The sequence below is a fragment of the Neodiprion virginianus genome, chromosome 3 (assembly GCF_021901495.1).
Source record: "Neodiprion virginianus isolate iyNeoVirg1 chromosome 3, iyNeoVirg1.1, whole genome shotgun sequence".
Classification (NCBI taxonomy): domain Eukaryota; kingdom Metazoa; phylum Arthropoda; class Insecta; order Hymenoptera; family Diprionidae; genus Neodiprion; species Neodiprion virginianus.
In genome coordinates, this window is record NC_060879.1 from 36,403,053 (window position 1) to 36,425,900 (window position 22,848).

General features: G+C 37.6%; 2 protein-coding genes across 17 annotated transcripts in view; both read left to right on the forward strand.

Moving 5' to 3' along the window:
• The window catches only part of LOC124301015 (Down syndrome cell adhesion molecule-like protein Dscam2), a 69,909-nt gene extending 61,881 nt beyond the window's left edge, over window positions 1–8,028 (forward strand). For 9 of the 16 annotated variants that reach the window (XM_046755624.1, XM_046755629.1, XM_046755628.1 and 6 more), the window contains 8 exons: window positions 14–253; window positions 862–1,029; window positions 1,584–1,721; window positions 2,885–3,075; window positions 3,315–3,666; window positions 4,317–4,374; window positions 4,953–4,958; window positions 5,583–8,028. In XM_046755624.1, the coding sequence (XP_046611580.1) occupies window positions 14–253; window positions 862–1,029; window positions 1,584–1,721; window positions 2,885–3,075; window positions 3,315–3,666; window positions 4,317–4,374; window positions 4,953–4,958; window positions 5,583–5,667 (1,238 nt within the window). In that variant the 3' untranslated portion in view covers window positions 5,668–8,028. The remainder of the gene's footprint in view (window positions 1–13; window positions 254–861; window positions 1,030–1,583; window positions 1,722–2,884; window positions 3,076–3,314; window positions 3,667–4,316; window positions 4,375–4,952; window positions 4,959–5,582) is intronic. The other 7 variants (XM_046755620.1, XM_046755635.1, XM_046755632.1 and 4 more) reach the window with 2 other exon arrangements.
• Window positions 8,029–21,202: 13,174 nt separating this feature from the next.
• LOC124300187 (protein dpy-30 homolog) lies at window positions 21,203–22,670 on the forward strand. Its single transcript, XM_046753956.1, has 3 exons — window positions 21,203–21,292; window positions 21,402–21,475; window positions 21,933–22,670. Exons 1-3 carry the CDS (start codon window positions 21,277–21,279, stop codon window positions 22,173–22,175), a joined length of 333 nt encoding a protein of 110 aa, XP_046609912.1. The 5' UTR covers window positions 21,203–21,276; the 3' UTR covers window positions 22,176–22,670.
• The last annotated feature ends 178 nt before the right edge of the window (window positions 22,671–22,848 follow it).

Below are 22,848 nucleotides of genomic sequence, written 5' to 3' on the forward strand. Positions count from 1 at the left end.
TATCTTAAAACAGGCACAATTGCACCACCTGTTCGAGAGACTGGAACAGAGAATACGGATGTTAGGAGGTATTTCCCATGGCTGCCTAGCTGGCTGGATGTCAACGTTGTTGTTCCTGTCGCAGCAACTGTTGTCGTCATTATTGTTGGAATAGTTGTCATTTGTGTTGCACTGTCCAGAAGAACTCGTGGGCCTGAACAAACACGGCTCCGAGGTATCTCATCAGCCGACGAGAAATATTACGAGGGACAATGTATACAATTTTATTTATTATTATTCACACACACTATACATTTAAAATTAGAAATTTGATTGCTGTCCCTCGTGGCTTATGCCTGCAACATCTAATCAATTTATGGCAATCTGCTATAACAATATTGTGACTTATTTATCTCATATATAGCGAGGGACAGCTATTTTGCTAATTTCAAATACCTATATTTTTTATGCTTTACATACGTGAAACATATCATTCAAAAGGGGGCCATTATCATATACTTGCACACTCAAATCATGCAATAATCACGTTTATCATAATTTTTGAATTTATAATGAAAGATTAAACGAAAAATTATTCCTGCTGATCTGGATTATAAGTAAACTGAACAAACTGCATCAAATTATTAATGTTTCATGTATCATATAACATCTTCAGGACTGCAAAACAGTCGGCCAATACTTCGAATTCATTGATTCTTCCAGCTTTCTTAAATTTGTAAAATAGTTCTGTCAAGCGAAGAAAGACTTAGAAATAGTAAATAAGGAAAAGCATAAAAACAGTAAAATTTTCAAGTGTTGCGTGTGTCTAGAGATCATTTTTAGAATTATTTTTCATTTTCGTAAATTGATATGATTTTTTAGATGACGTTGTGTATCAACAAACTGGAGTTGTTGGAGCTACTTTGGATAAACGCAGGCCAGACCTTCGAGATGAACTTGGTTACATTGCTCCACCGAACCGCAAACTTCCACCTGTTCCTGGCTCGAATTATAACACTTGTGACCGTATCAAGCGAGGTACAGTGATAAGTAAGCCAGAACTGCCAACACTTTGACTAATAACTTCATCTAGGTGTTGTTGCGTTGGCACGACAATTCGGTTTTTAAAACACGACTATTGGGTGTCACCTGTTAAACAGCGCATGTATCGTCATATTTCTATAATTATTGATTAATGCTTTTTATCATTTGCTTTATCCCAAAGTTATTATCGCTACTTCAAAGCACACTCTAATTTAATTTAATTTCAAGCTTCAAGCACTCTGTGTACCAAGTATGATCAATATGTTGAAAAAAAGCTACTTTCGGAAATGATCAAAATAAGTTGACAGAAAACTACCTTACCCTTTCTTTCTGGCATTATACACTCTTACGATTAATTTGTATCGCAGAGTATATAATGCGTTTATAGTTGTGAAATTCTGATTCGAAATGGAAATATCTTAATGTGATAAATAATTATTACTTATGAATGATGAAAGCTCTGTACGTATGAGCAAAGCATACAGACATCGAAAATAAGTTTTATCAAAGTGCTTGGTAGGCAAAAGTGGTAGAACATCTTTGTAGCATTTGTTTGACAGGTGGGACAGGCTCTTTAAGGAGTCATTCGACTTGGGATCCGAGAAGAAATATGTACGAAGAATTGACTCATTGTGCGCCAAATAGAAGATGCCCACCACCTCCCCATATGGGCAGTGCTGAAGGGCTCTCGCATAGAGGTTGGTAATTATGAAACATACACTTCGCCTGTCATCATTCATTCATTCATTTACAATACAATGCACATTACGTTTTGTACTGATTCGTAATTTTCACATTTATTTCAAAATTCTTCATTTGTCTTGATCATGTATGAAAAAGATTTTATATTCGTAATGTAAACCCAATTTAATAGTGATGACCTCATATGAGTTGGTATATTGCTGATTCATGCCTTCGGAACGAACAATTCAGCCAAGTTTCGTATTCATTATTTATTGTAACACAATTTTTCTTCTAATCAAATTGTAGATTCCATCCATTTGCAATTCGTTAAGATAATTTCATCATTGAATCATAGTAACTGGGAACTCAAAAAATAATACACTCCTGCACAATATTTCTTGCATTCATAAAATTTAACTATAGAGTCGATTTTAAAATTTACTATTATGTTTTTGACTCACACATCAATTACTCTTCTCATAAAAACATGATAAAATCACCGCAAAACAACTTGAACCAAATATGAACAAACGTTGGAGGTAATACAGCGTCATAATGTAAGTTCTCCATGTTCAGTGTTAGTTACTTTTCACGAAGTTTCAATGTCGCACGTTTGCATGATAGGGGTAGTTTTTGTTACGTTAATTATTTTCTTACTTATATTAATTATTTAAAGAACCAACCGTTCGTATTTTCCATCGCTCCATTTGATTATGATAATTCAGTTAATTTAATGCATTTCATAGCATGGACTAGAATGCATTTAATGGCGTTATGAAAAATGTTGAAAAAAAGACTTGGCTTCACGTAATGGAAATTAGTGTTGACTAATTAACAAATAATACCACTGAACTAAGTTTTGTCTTGTGCCAAGGAAAGTCAATCATAAATGACTCAATGCAGAAATACATCTTAATTATCCTTTTGTGGCGTTCGCAAATACTTTCTAATAATAATTGTTGAATGCGCAAACTTTTCTCTAAAATATTTGGTCTTGTCTTGGATAATGTAAGTAACGTATCACGAGTCTTCTATCCAGGATTTGTCATAAAATGAATGCAAAAAACGTATAATATCTAAAAAATTTTAACGTGTGCTTAAAAAAGAAAGCGAGTCTCTCAAATCTGCCTCTTCAATTATATTAAATGCAGCATCTACCCTCTAAAAATATTTCCAGGCATGGAGGATGAGATCTGCCCGTATGCCACCTTTCACCTATTAGGTTTCCGTGAAGAAATGGATCCGAACAAAGCCATGCAATTCCAAACATTCCCTCATCCAGCCAATGGACACTCTGGAACCATGGGACCGCCTTCTAGTCATCCTACTAATGCATCTGCCCACAGCAGATCTGGATCACAATCTATGGTAAATATTATACAGCCATTTCAAACGATTAACTAAGAAAGTAAATGTAACTGAAATTGAATATAATGCAATTATTTTTTTACAGTTGAAATTGTGTACAGGATGATAACGTGGGAATTAAATCGAATTGTACTCTTTTTCGGCATCTTTGAGTCTTTGATTAATAACTATATATATTAATGAATCAATATCTTGAAGCTATACTTTATTTAATAAAATACTTTTTTCACTTTCAACAGCCTCGTCAAAATGGCCGCTATTCGCGCGTCCCATCTCAAGGTGGTGGTCCCCACAACATGTTTTCTCCTGAATATGATGACCCAGCCAATTGCGCTCCTGAAGAAGATCAGTACGGTTCACAATACGGTCAATACGGCGCTCCTTACGATCACTACGGATCTCGTGGTTCTGTTGGCCGTCGCAGTGTTGGATCAGCCCGAAACCTACCAATGTCTGGTTCCCCCGAACCCCCACCACCACCACCAAGAAATCATGATCCAAACAACTCGAGTTTCAATGACAGCAAAGAAAGCAACGAGATTAGCGAAGCAGAATGCGACCGTGATCAAATAATCAACCGCAACTACGGTGGTCAGTACTACTAAATTGAAAGGACATCACGAGACATGACCACTAGGCCCAAACAACCGGAACCTCGTAAGATTCAGAGGAAGTCAGTTTTTGCCCACTGCAACAAAATATTTAAACATATGATAATGACATATACTTTTTTGTTTCTACTACTAGATTCATGGCCTGGTCTGTATTCTAATATGTTATGTGATTAACAAAATCGGTCTTTCTTTCTAGTTATACGTAATTACTCGTCTAACAGGTACATAAATAATTTTCGTTTTGTTTTAAAAAATTTTAATTCAATGACTTTAGCTTGTTTCTGCAACTACTTGTCACGTGATGAGAAAGTCTCTGCAAAGTTATTGTTATTTACAAGGAAGTTATACTTGTTAACAATTCCAACACATGCGATTTATATATTAATTGCACATCTTGAAAACACCAAACATTTTACAACAATTTTGTGTCAATGTCATTAACAATTATAAAGTAAGCTCTGAATCTTACAGGGGTACTTGGTTCGGTTTGCATGTTACAGGAGGGGCCGAGGCGTTTCTCTTCCGCAGATTTAGCAGAGTTACGCAAAGCCCAGTTTCCCGTTCCCGAGCATGTTATGTGTCGTAGTAACCGTTGTGTCAATTGGTCTGTGTGTTTCTCTATTTCAGTGAATGCTCGCAGCAAGGATGGCATGACCACCGAGGAGATGCGAAAACTCATAGAGAGGTTAGTAGCGTGGATGATTGGAGATACGAATGAATCTTTTTTAGCTAACTAGCGAATGAACAATGCGATATTCCTTTAATCTGAAAACAGTTCATCAAATTATCCCTTTAATACACATTTAAGAAAAAATTCGTCTCATCTACAGTGCGAAACTAAATAAATTTTTAACTGTCGACATTATTACTGACCACTTAATGAACTTGAATTTCATCGGAAGTTTGCATATAAGTGCCTTTATGTTCTTTGATAATTATGGTAGAATTTTAAAAAGTATTCCAAACGATGGTCATGGTAGCATGAAATCACGTCCTTGACTGAATTCTCTAGTTACACGTTTTATTTTACGTCTTGTGAAGTCATGCACAATAATTGTTGATGTGAAATATTATTTTTTCAATCTTGACCTCAGCGAAATTACCCCGTCAAATAGTCTAGAAATCGGGGAAAAATAGATCCAAAATTTTGTTATGATTTTGCTACGTGTGAGTGAATAAAATAGATCTGTCATGGATGACCCCAGGAGCTCTATCATGTCTAACATATCCTGACCTTCTCTTGTTTCATGACTCTTTGTGCAGGAAACCGTAAGTGTTTTACCTCTTCGATGGGTGTATTCTGATAATCAATAGTAAAAATCAGTGTACAAATTGTTAGAGGTTCTTGAAATATAGTCAAAAATCATCTAAATTGATGTCAGAATATACTTCCTGCGTGTAACTAAACATGACGCTAGTACACTTCATTAACATGCTATTCAACACCTATTTTTTGCATGTAATTGTTTGTTAATGCTTGTAGTAACTCATAGTAATACATTTTTCAGGCTTAAAATAAATTGTCATCCCAATTTCGTTATGCGTCTTCCCATTTTCCAATAACACTTACCATTGTTCACAGTAAGAATAATGCATAAAGAATTTGAGACGTTTTTCATATACATGTGCTTTTGTTCTTAGCGCTCCAGAAAATCAGAATCCATCCGTATTTACGTCATTAGAATAATCATAATCCATCTTCCACTATTTTGAAACAGATTGTTTAACTCTCGCAATTCAAAACTACATGCCCACGAAAGCTGCTACCGCATTTGCTTCTCAAATAGCATTTTAATGTTTTTTATAACATGGATGCAATCATGCAAATGGCAGATATAATACTGCGCCCCAAAAACTTCCTAACTGTCATTTTTGACGATATTTGATTTTCAGAAACGAAGCTACCGGCAGGCAAACCAGCGGCCCCCCCGGCAGTCACGGCGGACTCCTCACACCCTACGATACTGTGGCAGTGTAACTTGTAAATCTCCTACCCACACCTACGACCATAGAAGAGTTGACAGCCTATATGCCATGTATGCGGCATGTTCATGAGTATGTAAGCAAATACCAAACATACTACTTCCCCAGTGTTGTCAGTCCAATTGCAACGACTTTAAATTATTGCCATTGCGGTTAGCTAGATTTGATTATCACATAAGGATTAAATTACTATAATCTAATGTAGAAAATGATGGCAAATATCTTGGAAATTCTCTTTCGAATATATTATAATGTGGAATATTACATACATGATAATTATCAAAATTACGCCAAATTATTGTATTAAGCGATTTAATAGCAATGCTGAATTTTCGATTATAAACTTTCGAACTATTTTATGAGTAGCGAAGAAAAGACGTGTTAAATCATGTGCGGTGCAAACTATCCATCTGCTGGAAAATGCATAAAAGGAAGGTAATCAATGATATGCATAGTTTTCCTGACATTCAGGTAAATCATTGAACTTGAAGAAACATGGGATAATTGTTTGCATCTTAATTTTATTGATTACTTGAGTATTATTTATTGACAAAAGTTTTGATTTGGAATTATACCATGTTTTTAAAATGGTCTTTCGTAAAAACTGCCAGATTTTCATACCTGTTGTCACATCTGTGTACATCGGAGTAGAAATACCAAAATTTTGTTAAAGTTTGATGACAAGAATTAAGAGGCAAGTTCAGAAAATTATGATCTAACAGGAAAATAATTTGGCAACAAAGAATGAAACTTATGTTCGATCAAAAGTTCGTAAAGTCTTGAACATTTTATGAATCAACTACTCTATCGAATCTAACATGTCATTGATGGTAAAGGGGATCCTGACAGAAGTCGATAATCACCAAACGGCAAAAGACGAAGAAATAACATGTCATTTCTTCAATATTTGAAAGCCTGCAAGTTTTAAAGTTGACAGGGAAATCTAGTTTCTCGTTTTGAGTCAAGGTTGTGCCACACTGCCGCATGTTGGCAAACAATTTATAATTTCGTAACGAAGGTTGTGTCTCCAATGATTGATGATAATTTTAACGACAGACAAAGCAGGGGCGATGTATCTGTACGCATCAACTATTGTAATTATTATCATTGCATTACCTAATTTTCCTAATGATTGCATATATTTTCAAACTGATTAATTACAATTGAAAAGAAATCTATTTGATCGCTGAAGAACCTACTATTATATTGGTAACCATCCTATTTAATCTACAACCCATAACTATTATAACATAATGCTATAATTAATTTCACTTCAATGATTGATGATATTAAAAGCGTACGTGATTAATTAATGATTAAACTTATAATAGATAGGTTTTAAGTAGGACAGATGGTCGCGAGGTGGTACTATTATCAGTAAGAATGGTACGAATCTCATAGTATATAATACTGGTTTTTATCATACTACTATCCCTAGGTATTGTAGGTGTCTTGTTTACGTTGGTGTAGGACTTGTCCAATGCGAGTTTTCATAAAAGGTGAGGGGAAGACTTTTACATAATAAAGCATTATAATCTAGCGCGCCACTTTGTATGAGAAGTTTTCCCACTCACCAATAGTAGAAATTCTCAATTTGGCTGAGTCTAACAATGCTTTACTCATTGATGTGATTTAATCGCTGCGCAAATTTTTGTGTATCGTGTATGTGTTGGATATTGCACAACCGAATAGTGTTAATACTTAAACTATAATATGATATACTAACTAACATGCAAAAGCTTGTCGCTTATCACATTTAAAAGTTTAATCCTAAATATGAATAACCACAATACTATGATACAATGGTAACGAAGTAACATTTTAGATATGGAAATGTTACAAAAATATAAATACGTATATTACATAACGTCTAGCTGTGTTACTGGATAAGTTTTGTTTAGTTGTCGATATTATAAGCCTATGGATTAAAATTATAATATTAAGATACAGTCACTCATATAGCTTAGTTTAAGCTGCTTAGTGCTTCGGTGCACATTTTCCGAGAGGTAAAAACTGGTGTACGATTTTGAATGTTGAATTTTTTGTGTAATATAATGATTATTAACAGCTACGACTTTGATTTGCGCAGAGGTTTTGTATGTGCTTGCATATTGGAGACTTTCGTTATCGCCAGTTACATATATTCTATGCTCTTTTTCAATCCTCATATAATTATTACACAATTTCCTATAGGATTTAATACACAGCAAAACTGAGGTACTGATGTTTTTCACATTTCTAGTTATTCGAAACTCCGATCAGAACAATTACCGTCTCTCCAGTGCCACTCTTTTATGTTTTTGTACCAAAGTTGTAGTATCTAATTTTACGTTGAATAAATAATACATGAAAACAACTGATTGAGCATATCTGTATATTATCACATTGATTTCTTTATATCTTAAGCCGCTATGAACAACTGATTACTATTGACAGCCGAAAATCGAAAATTTTCAACGTCTTTTCTTCGTATTTCCTCAGTCATTGGTCTGACGTTGTTTAAGATGTCTCTTTTGATTTTCGGAGGTACAATTAAGTACTTCAGAAAGGCCCATATACATACAGATCGATCCTGACAAAAAACGTTTTACGTTCCCAGAATCGCAGAAAAACGGAAAGGGTTATCCCTCCGAGTTTTTTTACTAGAGATTTCATTTGTTTTTTAAAAACACTAGAATCAATTTAATTATGCCCTGTTTCTACGTAATTGTGTGACCGAAAATGATTACGCACTGGAGTTTCTAGTCCCGGCGCTTAGCGGATCAAGAGACACCCGAAAATAATGGTAAACAAAGAGTGTTTCATTTGGCTGACTTTGATGAAGAATGCCTGAGGTCTGTGAGCATAAGAACTTCCATTGACTGAAGAATATAAAGACGGATACCCCTGGGTGAATTTTTGTGACCAGTTTTCGGCGGGCAAGTGGGCCCAGGTGGGCCTGGGAGCGTGGGAGGGTTCAGCTCTATCGACTCTACCTAACGAGCTTGCACCGACATTGGCGGCAGCCAAAGTAGTGTCGGTATGGAAGCTTGACATTAAGTCAGTACAAAGTGAGTACGTAAGACTGTAAGTCGACTGCGACTTAGAAATATCGATCAGCTCGATCATCCCCGTGAGAGGACGCGTAACCGCGTCTACCGCCAAACACCCCAACTACCTTCGAGCACCTCCAACCACCGTCAACCACCTCCTCCCACCTCCGACCACGTTAATCCTCCACGACCACTTCGTGCCCGTCCTCCTTCTCCTCGCGCCCCTCGTCATACTCGTCTTCCTCGTCGTCCTCGACCACCGCCGATCACCATCAACCACCACCAAACACCTCCTACCATCTCCCATCTACCATATGCCGCCTATGTACGATATTGATATACCTATATGATCCATTTAGGATTATTACGTGATGCATACTATAAATTTTATAATTTTCCCGGAGACAAACTAGATCATCTGCAATAATACGGTTATAATATGAAAAGAGAAGAATTATTCATTTCGAAATGGGATTCTATTCGAAACGCTGTTTTACCTAGTCGCAAGTGAAGAATCTACGTTGGGTAGAGAAGCAGAATTGTTTTTCGAACAATGTTCGTATGGAAAAATATTCAGAGTAACTGTAATACATCACGGATGCGCTAATTTTCATCGAGATGAAATGGATGCTCCGTATATGAGGCAGTATTTAACGCAGTGTCCTGATTTGAAGACCTAAAAAGGTGATTGTCGGCAATTTTTTTTTTTTATGATAGCGAGAGATAGAACGAAGCTTCTTATAACTTCGAGTGTATTTTAACACACATTTGAAAGGTAGGGCCAAAGATTTTTGTCATCCAACTGTCGCAGAACGGCAGCGTTACTAGCTGACCCGAAATGAAGAATATATCTTTAGTCAACGGCTGACCATCGAAGAGCCTAGCCGCTTGAGTTTGGAATCGGTAGGAAAGACAAAGTGCGTACTTCTTGTCTGAAATGTAAAAACTAAAATCATTATACATCATATCATATCATCATACATCATACGTTATACATCATACATCATACAGAGTATTAAAGTTCGAAACCAAAGTTTGGATGTTCGGATGTTCAGAAAGTGACGTCACTCAGAATTTTTTTTCTCTTGACCTCATCGATCTATAGTAATCAGCTAGCCGAATTCCTCAGTCTGGAAACAACCGCGCAGTAGAGCGGACGGATGAGAATCGCGCTCCGCAGATTTCGAGTACCGGGTTCTCTACCTCCGTGGTTCCTGCACTCCGGGTCCGCTTCCTGGTGCAACTCGACTTTCAGGACAAGCGCTCCGTAGTTCCTGAACTTCGGATCCGCTTCCTGGTGCAACTCGAGTTCCACGACAAGCGCTCCGTAGTTTCTATGCTGCAGGTCCGCTACCTGGTGAAACTCGACTTTCAGGACAAGCGCTCCGTAGTTTCTATGCTCCAAGTCCGCTACCTGGTGAAACTCGACTTTCAGGACAAGCGCTCCGTAGTTCCTGAACTTCGGATCCGCTTCCTGGTGCAACTCGAGTTCCACGACAAGCGCTCCGTAGTTTCTATGCTGCAGGTCCGCTACCTGGTGAAACTCGACTTTCAGGACAAGCGCTCCGTAGTTTCTATGCTCCAAGTCCGCTACCTGGTGAAACTCGACTTCCAGGACAAGTGCTCCGTAGTTTCTCCGCTCAAGGTCCGATACCTGATGAAACTTGACTTCCAGGACAAGCGCTCCGTGGCTTCGGCGCTCTAGGTCCACTACCTGCAGGAACTCGACTTCTACGACAAGCGCTCCGTGGTTCCTGCGCTCCAGGTCCTTGACCTGGTGACATTTGACCTTCAGGTGTAATTTTCCTTAATTCTGGCTGTCCAGGTCCTCCAACTGGTGGATTTTGACATCCGGAAAAAGCACTCTGTAGTTTCTGCGCTGAAGGTCCACTACCTGCAGGAACTCGACTTCCGGGACAAGCGCTCCGTGGTTCCTGCGGAGCACGTACGATACCTGGTGAAACTCGACTTCCAGGACAAGCGCTCCGTGGTTCCGGCCCACCAGGTCCGCTACCTGGTGACTTTTGACCTTCAGGACTAATGTTCCGTAGTTCTGTCTGTCCAGGTCCTTGACCTGATGACTTTCGATCTTCCGGCCTAATTTTCAAATTTACAAGATTGACTGTTGAAAACGTCATTTTTTGTAATATCCTACCAATATGCATGCTTCAGATAACATTTGGAATCGGAAAAAAAACCGGCCGACCAGGATCGAGAAAGTGCAATTAATAAGTGGTTGGCACTGTATGCATAGGACTACATGACAATAACGTTGTTCGATTAGAGCTCTAATTGACGTGCGTAGTGTTTCAAATCTGTCAGCACTTAGCTGATTGTTCTGTGGTATTTTTTGACGAAATTTACTGTCACACAATCACAATACGTTATACTTACATGCATGCATAAACGTGATTTGTAACATTATATAGAAAAAATCTTACGGGCAGATTCGGTTTGCGTCACATGCTCAAAGACAGTGTTCATTCTGTATACTGTGAAGGAAATACCAGAATATTTTGGGGAGTCATCGTGCTCCAGTCTCCCCTACAACTATGTCATCTGGTAAAACACGACAACGAGTAAGCGAGCGCACAAGCACAAAAGCCAGTTACACTAGGCATCCGACCCCGATCGAGCTTGAGCGAGCGAGTGTTTTAAAACTAGTAATTTTTAATTCGCGCACCATTCTATTATCGATGTACCAAAATAACCCAAAAACCGTGATATCATATCAATTGTCGAGCTCAAACGTAAAAAGTAACGATTTTTAGCAAGAAAATTTTGAACGAAAATGAATGTGATTCATCGTTTTTTTCTGATTTTTTCAATCCACCGATGATAAAAATATACGTCAATTCAAAGTAATTTTAGGTTTTACATTTCAGAAAAAAATCACGCACTCCATCTTTCCTGCCAATTCGAGATTCCAGTGGCAAGGCGCTTCAATGGCTAACTAATAACTTCGCCATTTTGGGACGATTGATGATAAGTAAATTTTTTTTCTACTGTCCAAATGTGAGTTAAAATACACTCGAAATTTTAAGAAGCCTCGGTAGTTGTCTCCCATTAAAAAAAATAACCGACAATCAACGTTTGGCTTAACAATCATCGTATTTGATTCATTTGAACACAAAGAAATATGTGTACTTTTCCCGATCTTTCATATGGCAGCATTTAAAGAACACGGTTTCCACTTTGAACGGATGTGGGGTAGGGTAGGGTAGTGTAGGCCCCACTACCCCGCCTCCTCAACACCCCAGACTATCTTACCACCTTCAATCACCTGCGACGACCCCCGTCCTTATTGTCCACCTCATCCTTCTCCTCTTTCTCCATTGTGCTCCTTCTCGTTCTCGACCACCTCCGTTTACCTCTTACCACGCCAACTACCTCCAACGACCTCGAACCAGCTCAAATCACCTTCAGCTACCTCCAACCACTACTAATCACCTCCAACGACCACCTCTAACCACCTCGGGTTATTCCCCGAATACTGATAAACATTTTCAGTAAAAATTAGAACACATCAAAAATATTGTGTAAGGATTAATATAACTTTTCTGTTGACAGGTTTGACCAAGAAGACTTCAAGAAAATTATAAAAAATTACAGGAATCTTATTAGCGCATTGATAGATACCGAACTTGGGCTTGCGCGATGAATGAATTGAAATAATTAATTGTAAGCATGACAAGTTAAAAAAATTTAAGATAAAATATAATTACAATTGCCATTAAATATTATAAAAATGTTTTACTCACCGTGCACAAATCCTCATTCTCCTCGTCTTTCTCGTCCTCCTCCTCGTTCACCAACCACCTCTGATGATCACCGCTAAACACCATGGTTTATACCTCGAATACTAATAAATATTTTCAGTATTAGAACACATCAAAAATATTGTGTAAGAATTAATATAATTTTTTTATCGACATATTTTAGCAAGAAGATATTTGTATATTTGTATATTTGTATATTTAAACCAGCAATTTACATCATATACATACTTGACTTAAGACTAATAGTCCCAAGGACAATAATATATACCCTGCAGAGACATTTGGCATGTCTGTGCGCAGGACTGGCGAAAGTAGATGGAGAAAAAAATAACAAAATAGTTATTTAAGATATAACTAAAAAAGTTTATCAATAATAATATAATAAAATGTAATGTGAATATCAAATAAAATGATCATTTTTGTTGTAGTTTTTCGGTGCTTGAGTAGTTTCTCTGTGCTATTTGGTAGCTCTTTATTTGCCTCTTTATATTTTTTTTACTACATTCTAATATTTTCAGCTCATCCGTGAGTCTGTTATAGCTCTTTATTCCCTGAATCACATGATTTTTAAAGCCTATGGTTTTGGAGGTCTTTGGTATAGCAATGGTTTTGTTTCTAGTATTGCTTCCCGATTGGGTGTATTTGGTTTTCAAGTCGTCATAATGATATAGCAGTGACTCCAATGTGTAAGTCTCGCGGATGTTTAGAGGTTCCATCAAATCAGCATTATTTCGCGCAATTATCTTCCATAGTCTGTGCTGGACCCTCTCAAGAGAGTCCATTACATTTCCGTATGCTCCACCCCATGCTATTATACCGTAGTGAGCTACACTTCCAAAAAGTGCATGGTACATCATTACCAGAATTTTTATTTTTTATGAGAAAATTATGAAAGATTATAGACATTTTATTAGTGCATTAACAGCTACTTGTGCTTGCGCACAAAATGAATTCAAACAATTTATAGTACACAAGACAAGTTTAAAAGGCAGCAAGTGCTTCTACAGGATTGTAAAGATATCGAGGATTTGTGGGTAATTCACCTGGTGGACAGGCAGCATGCCAGAAGAATTTGTTTCCCATCCAGCTCGGTACCATCGAGCTTGTAGACATAACGGTAGCATCCCAAGGCTAGATTTTCACTCGCTGCAAAATTCTGTGGCAATATTTAGCGTTGTTTTTTTCTTCATTTTTGGAGCCGATAATTCTTCGTCTCGGACTCAATTTGTATGACCCTCTCCTGACTAATTGAACCACCAGGAACTCAGAAAACGCAGCAAAAAGAGCGTGGGATCGACAGAAGAGAAATTACGAAGGAAAATGCACCTGCTGAAAAAAGTCGAAAACACAGGTTCTCGTTTTTCGGCTGTAACTTTTGATGCGTTGATCGCAGCGTATTGTGACTGCGCCCAATCGATTTCTCTCGCAAAATTACGTCCGAATAGTGCCAGAAAGAATTTATTCCAGCACTTTTCAAAATCGCGAAAATTTTCGCCAAAAATGCAAAGGGGTTAGCCTTACTTTTTTTTCATTTTTCGACCAAAAAATTTTTGGTCTCAGATTCGATTTCAATGATCCTTTCCTGACTAATTGGACCACCAGGAACTCAGAAAACGCAGCGAAAAGAGCGTCGGATCGACAGAAGAGAAATTACGAAGGAAAATGCACCTGCTGAAAAAAGACGAAAACACAGGTTCTCGTTTTTCGGCTGTAACTTTTGATGCGTTGATCGCAGCGTATTGAGACTGCGCCCAATCGATTTCTCTCGCAAAATTACGTCCGAATAGTGCCAGAAAGAATTTATTCCAGCTCTTTTCAAAATCGCGAAAATTTTCGCCAAAAATGCAAAGGGGTTAGCCTTACTTTTTTTTCATTTTTCGACCAAAAAATTTTTGGGCTCAGATTCGATTTAAATGATCCTTTCCTGACTAATTGGACCACCAGGAACTCAGATATGGCAGCGAAAAGAGCGTGGGATCGACAGAAGAGAAATTACGAAGGAAAATGCACCTGCTGAAAAAAGTCGAAAACACAGGTTCTCGTTTTTCGGCTGTAACTTTTGATGCGTTGATCGCAGCGTATTGGGACTGCGCCCAATCGATTTCTCTCGCAAAATTACGTCCGAATAGTGCCAGAAAGAAATTGTTCCAGCACTTTTCAAAATCGCGAAAATTTTCGCCAAAAATGCAAAGGGGTTAGCCTTACTTTTTTTTCATTTTTCGACCAAAAAATTTTTGGTCTCAGATTCGATTTCAATGATCCTTTCCTGACTAATTGGACCACCAGGAACTCAGATATGGCAGCGAAAAGAGCGTGGGATCGACAAAAGAGAAATTACGAAGGAAAATGCACCTGCTGAAAAAAGTCGAAAACACAGGTTCTCGTTTTTCGGCTGTAACTTTTGATGCGTTGATCGCAGCGTATTGTGACTGCGCCCAATCGATTTCTCTCGCAAAATTACGTCCGAATAGTGCCAGAAAGAAATTGTTCCAGCACTTTTCAAAATCGCGAAAATTTTCGCCAAAAATGCAAAGGGGTTAGCCTTACTTTTTTTTCATTTTTCGACCAAAAAATTTTTGGTCTCAGATTCGATTTCAATGATCCTTTCCTGACTAATTGGACCACCAGGAACTCAGATATGGCAGCGAAAAGAGCGTGGGATCGACAGAAGAGAAATTACGAAGGAAAATGCACCTGCTGAAAAAAGTCGAAAACACAGGTTCTCGTTTTTCGGCTGTAACTTTTGATGCGTTGATCGCAGCGTATTGGGACTGCGCCCAATCGATTTCTCTCGCAAAATTACGTCCGAATAGTGCCGGAAAGAATTTATTCCAGCACTTTTCAAAATCGCGAAAATTTTCGCCAAAAATGCAAAGGGGTTAGCCTTACTTTTTTTTCATTTTTCGACCAAAAAATTTTTGGTCTCAGATTCGATTTAAATGATCCTTTCCTGACTAATTGGACCACCAGGAACTCAGATATGGCAGCGAAAAGAGCGTGGGATCGACAGAAGAGAAATTACGAAGGAAAATGCACCTGCTGAAAAAAGTCGAAAACACAGGTTCTCGTTTTTCGGCTGTAACTTTTGATGCGTTGATCGCAGCGTATTGTGACTGCGCCCAATCGATTTCTCTCGCAAAATTACGTCCGAATAGTGCCGGAAAGAATTTATTCCAGCACTTTTCAAAATCGCGAAAATTTTCGCCAAAAATGCAAAGGGGTTAGCCTTACTTTTTTTTCATTTTTCGACCAAAAAATTTTTGGTCTCAGATTCGATTTCAATGATCCTTTCCTGACTAATTGGACCACCAGGAACTCAGAAAACGCAGCGAAAAGAGCGTCGGATCGACAGAAGAGAAATTACGAAGGAAAATGCACCTGCTGAAAAAAGACGAAAACACAGGTTCTCGTTTTTCGGCTGTAACTTTTGATGCGTTGATCGCAGCGTATTGAGACTGCGCCCAATCGATTTCTCTCGCAAAATTACGTCCGAATAGTGCCAGAAAGAAATTGTTCCAGCACTTTTCAAAATCGCGAAAATTTTCGCCAAAAATGCAAAGGGGTTAGCCTTACTTTTTTTTCATTTTTCGACCAAAAAATTTTTGGTCTCAGATTCGATTTCAATGATCCTTTCCTGACTAATTGGACCACCAGGAACTCAGATATGGCAGCGAAAAGAGCGTGGGATCGACAGAAGAGAAATTACGAAGGAAAATGCACCTGCTGAAAAAAGTTGAAAACACAGGTTCTCGTTTTTCGGCTGTTACTTTTGATGCGTTGATCGCAGCGTATTGGGACTGCGCCCAATCGATTTCTCTCGCAAAATTACGTCCGAATAGTGCCAGAAAGAAATTGTTCCAGCACTTTTCAAAATCGCGAAAATTTTCGCCAAAAATGCAAAGGGGTTAGCCTTACTTTTTTTTCATTTTTCGACCAAAAAATTTTTGGTCTCAGATTCGATTTCAATGATCCTTTCCTGACTAATTGGACCACCAGGAACTCAGATATGGCAGCGAAAAGAGCGTGGGATCGACAGAAGAGAAATTACGAAGGAAAATGCACCTGCTGAAAAAAGTCGAAAACACAGGTTCTCGTTTTTCGGCTGTAACTTTTGATGCGTTGATCGCAGCGTATTGTGACTGCGCCCAATCGATTTCTCTCGCAAAATTACGTCCGAATAGTGCCAGAAAGAATTTCTTCCAGCTCTTTTCAAAATCGCGAAAATTTTCGACAAAAATGCAGAGGGGTTAGCCTTACTTTTTTTTCATTTTTCGACCACAAAATTTTTGGTCTCAGATTCGATTTCAATGATCCTTTCCTGACTAATTGGACCACCAGGAACTCAGAAAACGCAGTGAAAAGAGCGTGGGATCGACAGAAGAGAAATTACGAAGGAAAATGCACCTGCTGAAAAAAGTCGAAGACACAGGTTCTCGTTTTTCGGCTGTAACTTTTGATGCGTTGATCGCAGCGTATTGGGACTGCGCCCAATCGATTTCTCTCGCAAAATTACGTCCGAATAGAGCTGGAAAGAATTTGTTCCAGCACTTTTCAAAATCGCGAAAATTTTCGCCAAAAATGCAAAGGGGTTAGCCTTACTTTTTTTTCATTTTTCGACCAAAAAATTTTTGGTCTCAGATTCGATTTAAATGATCCCTTCCTGACTAATTGGACCACCAGGAACTCAGAAATGGCAGCGAAAAGAGCTTGGGATCGACAGAAGAGAAATTACGAAGGAAAATGCACCTGCTGAAAAAAGTCGAAGACACAGGTTCTCGTTTTTCGGCTGTAACTTTTGATGCGTTGATCGCAGCGTATTGGGACTGCGCTCAATCGATTTCTCCAGCATAATTACGTCGGAATAGTGCATGAAAGAATTTATTCCAGCACTTTTTAAAAGCGCGAAAACTTTCGCCAATAATGCAAAGGGAATAGCCTTACTTTTTTCTTCATTTTTTGACCGAAAGATATTAGTTTCAGATTCGATTAGTATGGCCGTTACACTAATTGGACCTACAGGAACGCAAAAATAGCTAAAAAAAGAGCGTAGGATCAGCAGCAGGGGAACTACCAACGGAATCTTCTAATTGTTGTCCGCTACTCTTGGTGCGTTCCTCGCAGCGCATTGGAACTGCGTCGAATCGACTTTTCTCAGTAAACTCCGTCGATGTACTATATGAAGAGATTAAATTCAACATTGTCCAAAATTCACAAACACCGGATAGAAAAAAACTGACGAGGTCTACCTTCCTTTTTTTTGAGCGGATAAATTTTTGTCATAGAATCACTTCGAACGACCCCTTTTCAGACTTATTGGAACTCTAGTATTACAAAAAGGTATTTGGAGCGTCCTGGGACCAATACCTGAGAAGATGCGAAAAAATTACGGAGAAATTCCAGTAGGTGTTAATTAATTTATTCAATGTTACGTATAATAGTAATACAAGATTACACATCTCGAATCCTGCAGAGGTGCATTGTAGCTTTTAGCATTGTAGGTACTCAGACTGGAACCCAAACTGCGCTTACAAACAACATTAATAACTATTTTATCCAACATTGTTCATATTCTACTCAATGCAATATATGTCGCAGTATCTATTCTATATAGAAATAAAATAACAGTTATATCAATGAGAATATTATTATAGTAATTATTGATATAAAATCATTAGTATAATGTACTGGTGTCACATAATAGATTTATAGTATTTGGAAACTTGGTAAAGTAGTATGCACTGACACCTGAACACTTGTACTCCATTGAATAAACTGGAACTGAAACTTTGTCCCTACGAGTTTGTGATTTTTCTTTCCCACCTGGTTGAAAATCCAGTGTAAATTTGATGTTTTTTAGCCGTAAGTTTTGATTCGTCGCAAACTTACGTTGATACTGGGTGTGAATAAATCGATGTCAGCATATTCCAAAATCAGCCAAAAATTTGCGACTCTCGAAGTTTGGAAACTTTTCGTCGTAAAATCGTTTTGCAGGACTCTTTTTAAATCAGATAATTCTAACCCTCAAAAATGCCGAAAAGACATTTCATAAAGCGTATATAGGACCAACAGCAGAGCAATTACGAACAAAATCTTACGTTTTCGGCTGTACTTTTGATACTTCGCTCGCAGCGTATTCCACAAAACTTTTCTATAAGTTCCATGAGTAGCTGTTAGAGATATAAGAAAAAAAATCTCATTCATTCTTATTATTCTAGAATCGTCATACATTGCAATTACTCGTTTTTTTTGTGAAAATAAAAGAAAAAAAAAAGACGTGAATTCGATGGACAGGCTTACAAGACAATATTAAGAGAACGATAATAAAAACGAGTTTGACTCTCTGTTGAATAAATTAAAGATAAATAACATATAAATGAAATATAAATAAAGTATATGTAAAATAGTCGACAAAGTTGTAAAGATAAAATAGTATACATAAAATAGTTCGAATAAACAGATTGATAAATGGTAAAAACAAAAGCGTACACATAAAAAAAAAGATCAAAAGTTATTCATTCACACATCCAAACATTGACACAATTTAAAAATACGCCTTCAATACACAAGACGTTAAAATTAACTGGTCCCTTGTCTTCGTCGTCGAATACCGTTGCACCAGATGAATCACTTGCCAATCCGGGTATTATACTTTTCTCCACTCTCGTTTGATGGATGCTTAGAAATCTTGTGTTTACCTTCAGGTTGCGTCGTTTATTCACGTTGAGATGGGAGATGAGAACAGCAGGGATCGTAACGACATCGAAAATTCAGTGAACTGGTACGGTATATGTGGAACTTTGGAAAATCTTAAAATTGACTTGGTTTTCGACTTCTGTGGAGTATTATGATTGTCGGGCCGTACGGGTTGGTGTCTTTCTGCAGAGTCTTCGAAACGTTCAACCGTTTCTCCCGCCTGACGCCTGGATCGGGATGGCTGTGTCCAGCAAAACTTCGCGGGCACTTCGAATTCAGAATATCGTTACAACATGTAATGCAGTGAAATGAATAAAGTGTTAATATCTTTTTTATTTTTGTTTATTGTTCAGAAGAAAGGCCCTGGACACACCGCAATGTTTTCAGTGTAGTCCATGCGGTAATAAACGTATGAAAAGGCATGATAATTATGCACGAGTGCACGAGTGGAATAATGAGAATAAATTGGATTATTTTCTCACCTCAAAAAACTGCTAACGTTTAAATCGATTTCCTTTTTGCTTCTTCATTATCTCCGTTTGTTCAAATTTCGCATTAACAATCCTAGATTTTTCAATTCTTAGGATAAAACGCAACAGTACCACTGACTCAACCACACAGTTTTGACCACGGTCTTACTAGTCCGGGAGCCGACCGCGGGTTATACTTCGAATATTAATAAATATTTTCAGTATTAGAACACAACAAAAGTCTTGTGTAAGGATTAATACAATTTTTATATTGACGCATTTTACCGAGAAGATTATGAGATTATAAAAAATTATAGAATTTTATTAGCTACTGAATTTGTGCTTGCGCAAAAAATGAATTGAAATAATCTCTTGTTAACATGACAAGCTTAACCAGAACTACGGAAAATTAGTCCTGAATGTTTAAAGTCACCAGGTGAAGGACCTGGACAGACAGAACTACGGAGCGCTCGTCCTGGAACTCGAGTTGCACCAGGAAACGGACCCAGAGCGCAGGATCTAAGAGGTAGAGAACCCGGTATTCGAAATCTGCGGAGCGTGATTCTCATCCGTCCGCTCTACTGCACGGTTGTTTCCAAACTAAGGAATTCGGCTAGCTGATTACTATACATCGATGACGTCAAGAGAAAAAAAATTTTGGATGACGTCACTTTCAAAACATCCGAACGTTTGTTTCGAACTACTATGTATGATGTATGATGTATGAAGATGTATGATGATATGATATGATGTATAATGATTTTAGTTTTTACGTTTCAGACAAGAGATACGCACTTTGTCTTTTCGGATGGATTCTTGGTCTCCGCATCATTATCACATCTGATCCATTATCATTTATTATTTATGTAGACATTCTTCTCTCGGGTACCTATACTTTAATTAAATCACTGTTTTGCTACGAATTTTGGAAGAAATTCATTCTCATTATTAATTTCTTGTATCGCCGACAAGTCGGTAAGTACACACAGGCTAAGTACTGGCTCGGGCTTACCGTTGTGAAGACTGTGTTACTCGGAAGGTGAATGCAGCCAGCATCATGTAGAAATCGGTAACTCTTTGATGTTCTGCAATATGTTTTCAATCTACCGTTGGAACATCTCAGGGAGCGCAAGCGCACGATGATTTTCGGTTGTCACACCAAAGCCCATTAGGGCAACTGTCTTTATATTTCTCAGTCAACAGAACTTCCCTCTGCGATTCGCGTCGAGCCCACAAATCATTACAAACGAAATTTTCTATTCACCTCATCTTGTCATAGTAATAAGTCCAACAATAAATGTCCCTGAAGCTCATAACTTTTGTCATTTCTAAATAATTAAAAGTCGCGTAGACTCTTTGTTCATTCGTTCTACAATTCTCCAAACTTAAGTTGTACATTATGATTTTGAAAGCATAGCAATATTTTTCGAATACGCCTAATGTTATGTAACTGTAGCTACATCTTTTATTTACGGTGAATTCTGTAAGATAGCACTGTCGATTCTCCAAGGATGTGGCGCCATCTGGTATCGATTTGGTAGATTACCAACTGCTACGGCTCGACAGTCAAGCCGTTCCGAATCCGCAGCTACATTTCGTATAACGGATTTGACAACAATTTGTTTATATCATGGCGTCCACCGGGGGTACGTATGTACTACATATTTCGGTTTTTTACTATTAATTACCAATGCTTGTTGGTAGCCTGTATTATAGAGTTCCAAATCTAAAAATTTGTACTCTTTTTTAATGTAGAAACCACAACCGAAGAGCGGACTGAGCCAGCGCCAGCTCAACCCAGCACTAATGTAGTGTCAGACGCAGCGAACGTAAGAATAACCTTAAATTTACAAACTACCGGTCTTTGTAATTGACTGTGGTTGAATTGATTTTAGATTTAAAAATCTTATTTACTTTCTTGCGGCCCAGACGCAGCAGAAAATCAATCGATATTCAAATTCAACGTCAACTCTTAAATAAAAAATAATAGTATAATTGTGGAGCATGCTTTGGCAATATAACTGTCTAGGTTCGACAAAATTAGCTTTTTCTCAGTCTCTGCCCTACTAATTCTTTTGCAATAACAAACAACAACCCGTGTATTATTAAAATTCAATAAATCATGGTCAGTCTGAAAATAAGTTGGACTTTGAGTTTACCTTAATTCCACATAGTTCATTAGTGTTGACAATTTTGCCTAAGCCTTTTTAAATGGTTACACATTTTGTGAATTGCCTACTCAAACATCCCGAACACTCACCTCATTTAACGTATCCATGGTTTTAGAAAATAATATCGATGGAGAAGGAAGCAGACTTGACTGCTGCACCGCAGAAGAAATCTAGAGTAGAGGTCCAGTCGCTGCCGACAAGACAGTACTTGGATCAGACCGTTGTGCCAATATTACTCCAAGCATTATCAAGTCTTGCCAAAGAAAGACCGCCAGATCCTATTAATTTTTTAGCTGCTTATCTATTGAAAAATAAGAGCCAATATGACAACAGTGGGTCACCACCGACTAGTCAATAACAATAGATTCTATATTAACTAAATCAACAATTCAAATAAGGACGTATTGTTTAATAATTATCATTTATTTGGAGGTGTTTTATATGTGTATTACCAGAATTCTTGTATGCTGGGATGATTTTTTAATATGGATTAAATGTTCAATAGTTTTTCAATGTTCAATGAAGTTTGTCAATACCAAAACTAAGCACGTCATTTTTATATTTATAATAATTGTGTCCATTAGAATGAAATCCGTGTGCAGATTTAGAGAAAAGAATTTATATTGTTTAAACATGATTTTTACGTATTATAATAATTTCTTTATAAATATCGGCTGATCATATGGATCCAAAATAGGGGGTCCCTGTCGCAAAAATTGGAACAAGTGTCATCTGATGGTGAAAAATATAATGCTAATCCAAGAGTTTCATACTATATCTGAAGTACGCGTTTTATCTTAAATTTTATTCTGTATTACTTCAATATGACAAAATAAAATCTTGATGGACAGTTTTCAACTCCTATTTCATATTTGTAGAACTACCAACAGGGATAAGCGGACCACAATCTGATCTTCGTCATATTACGTAGCTATGCCCATATTGTATTTTATCCCTATACAGTGTGAAGAAAAATAATATCAATACCAGTAATAGTAATGATAATAATAATATTACACCGGATATTTAGC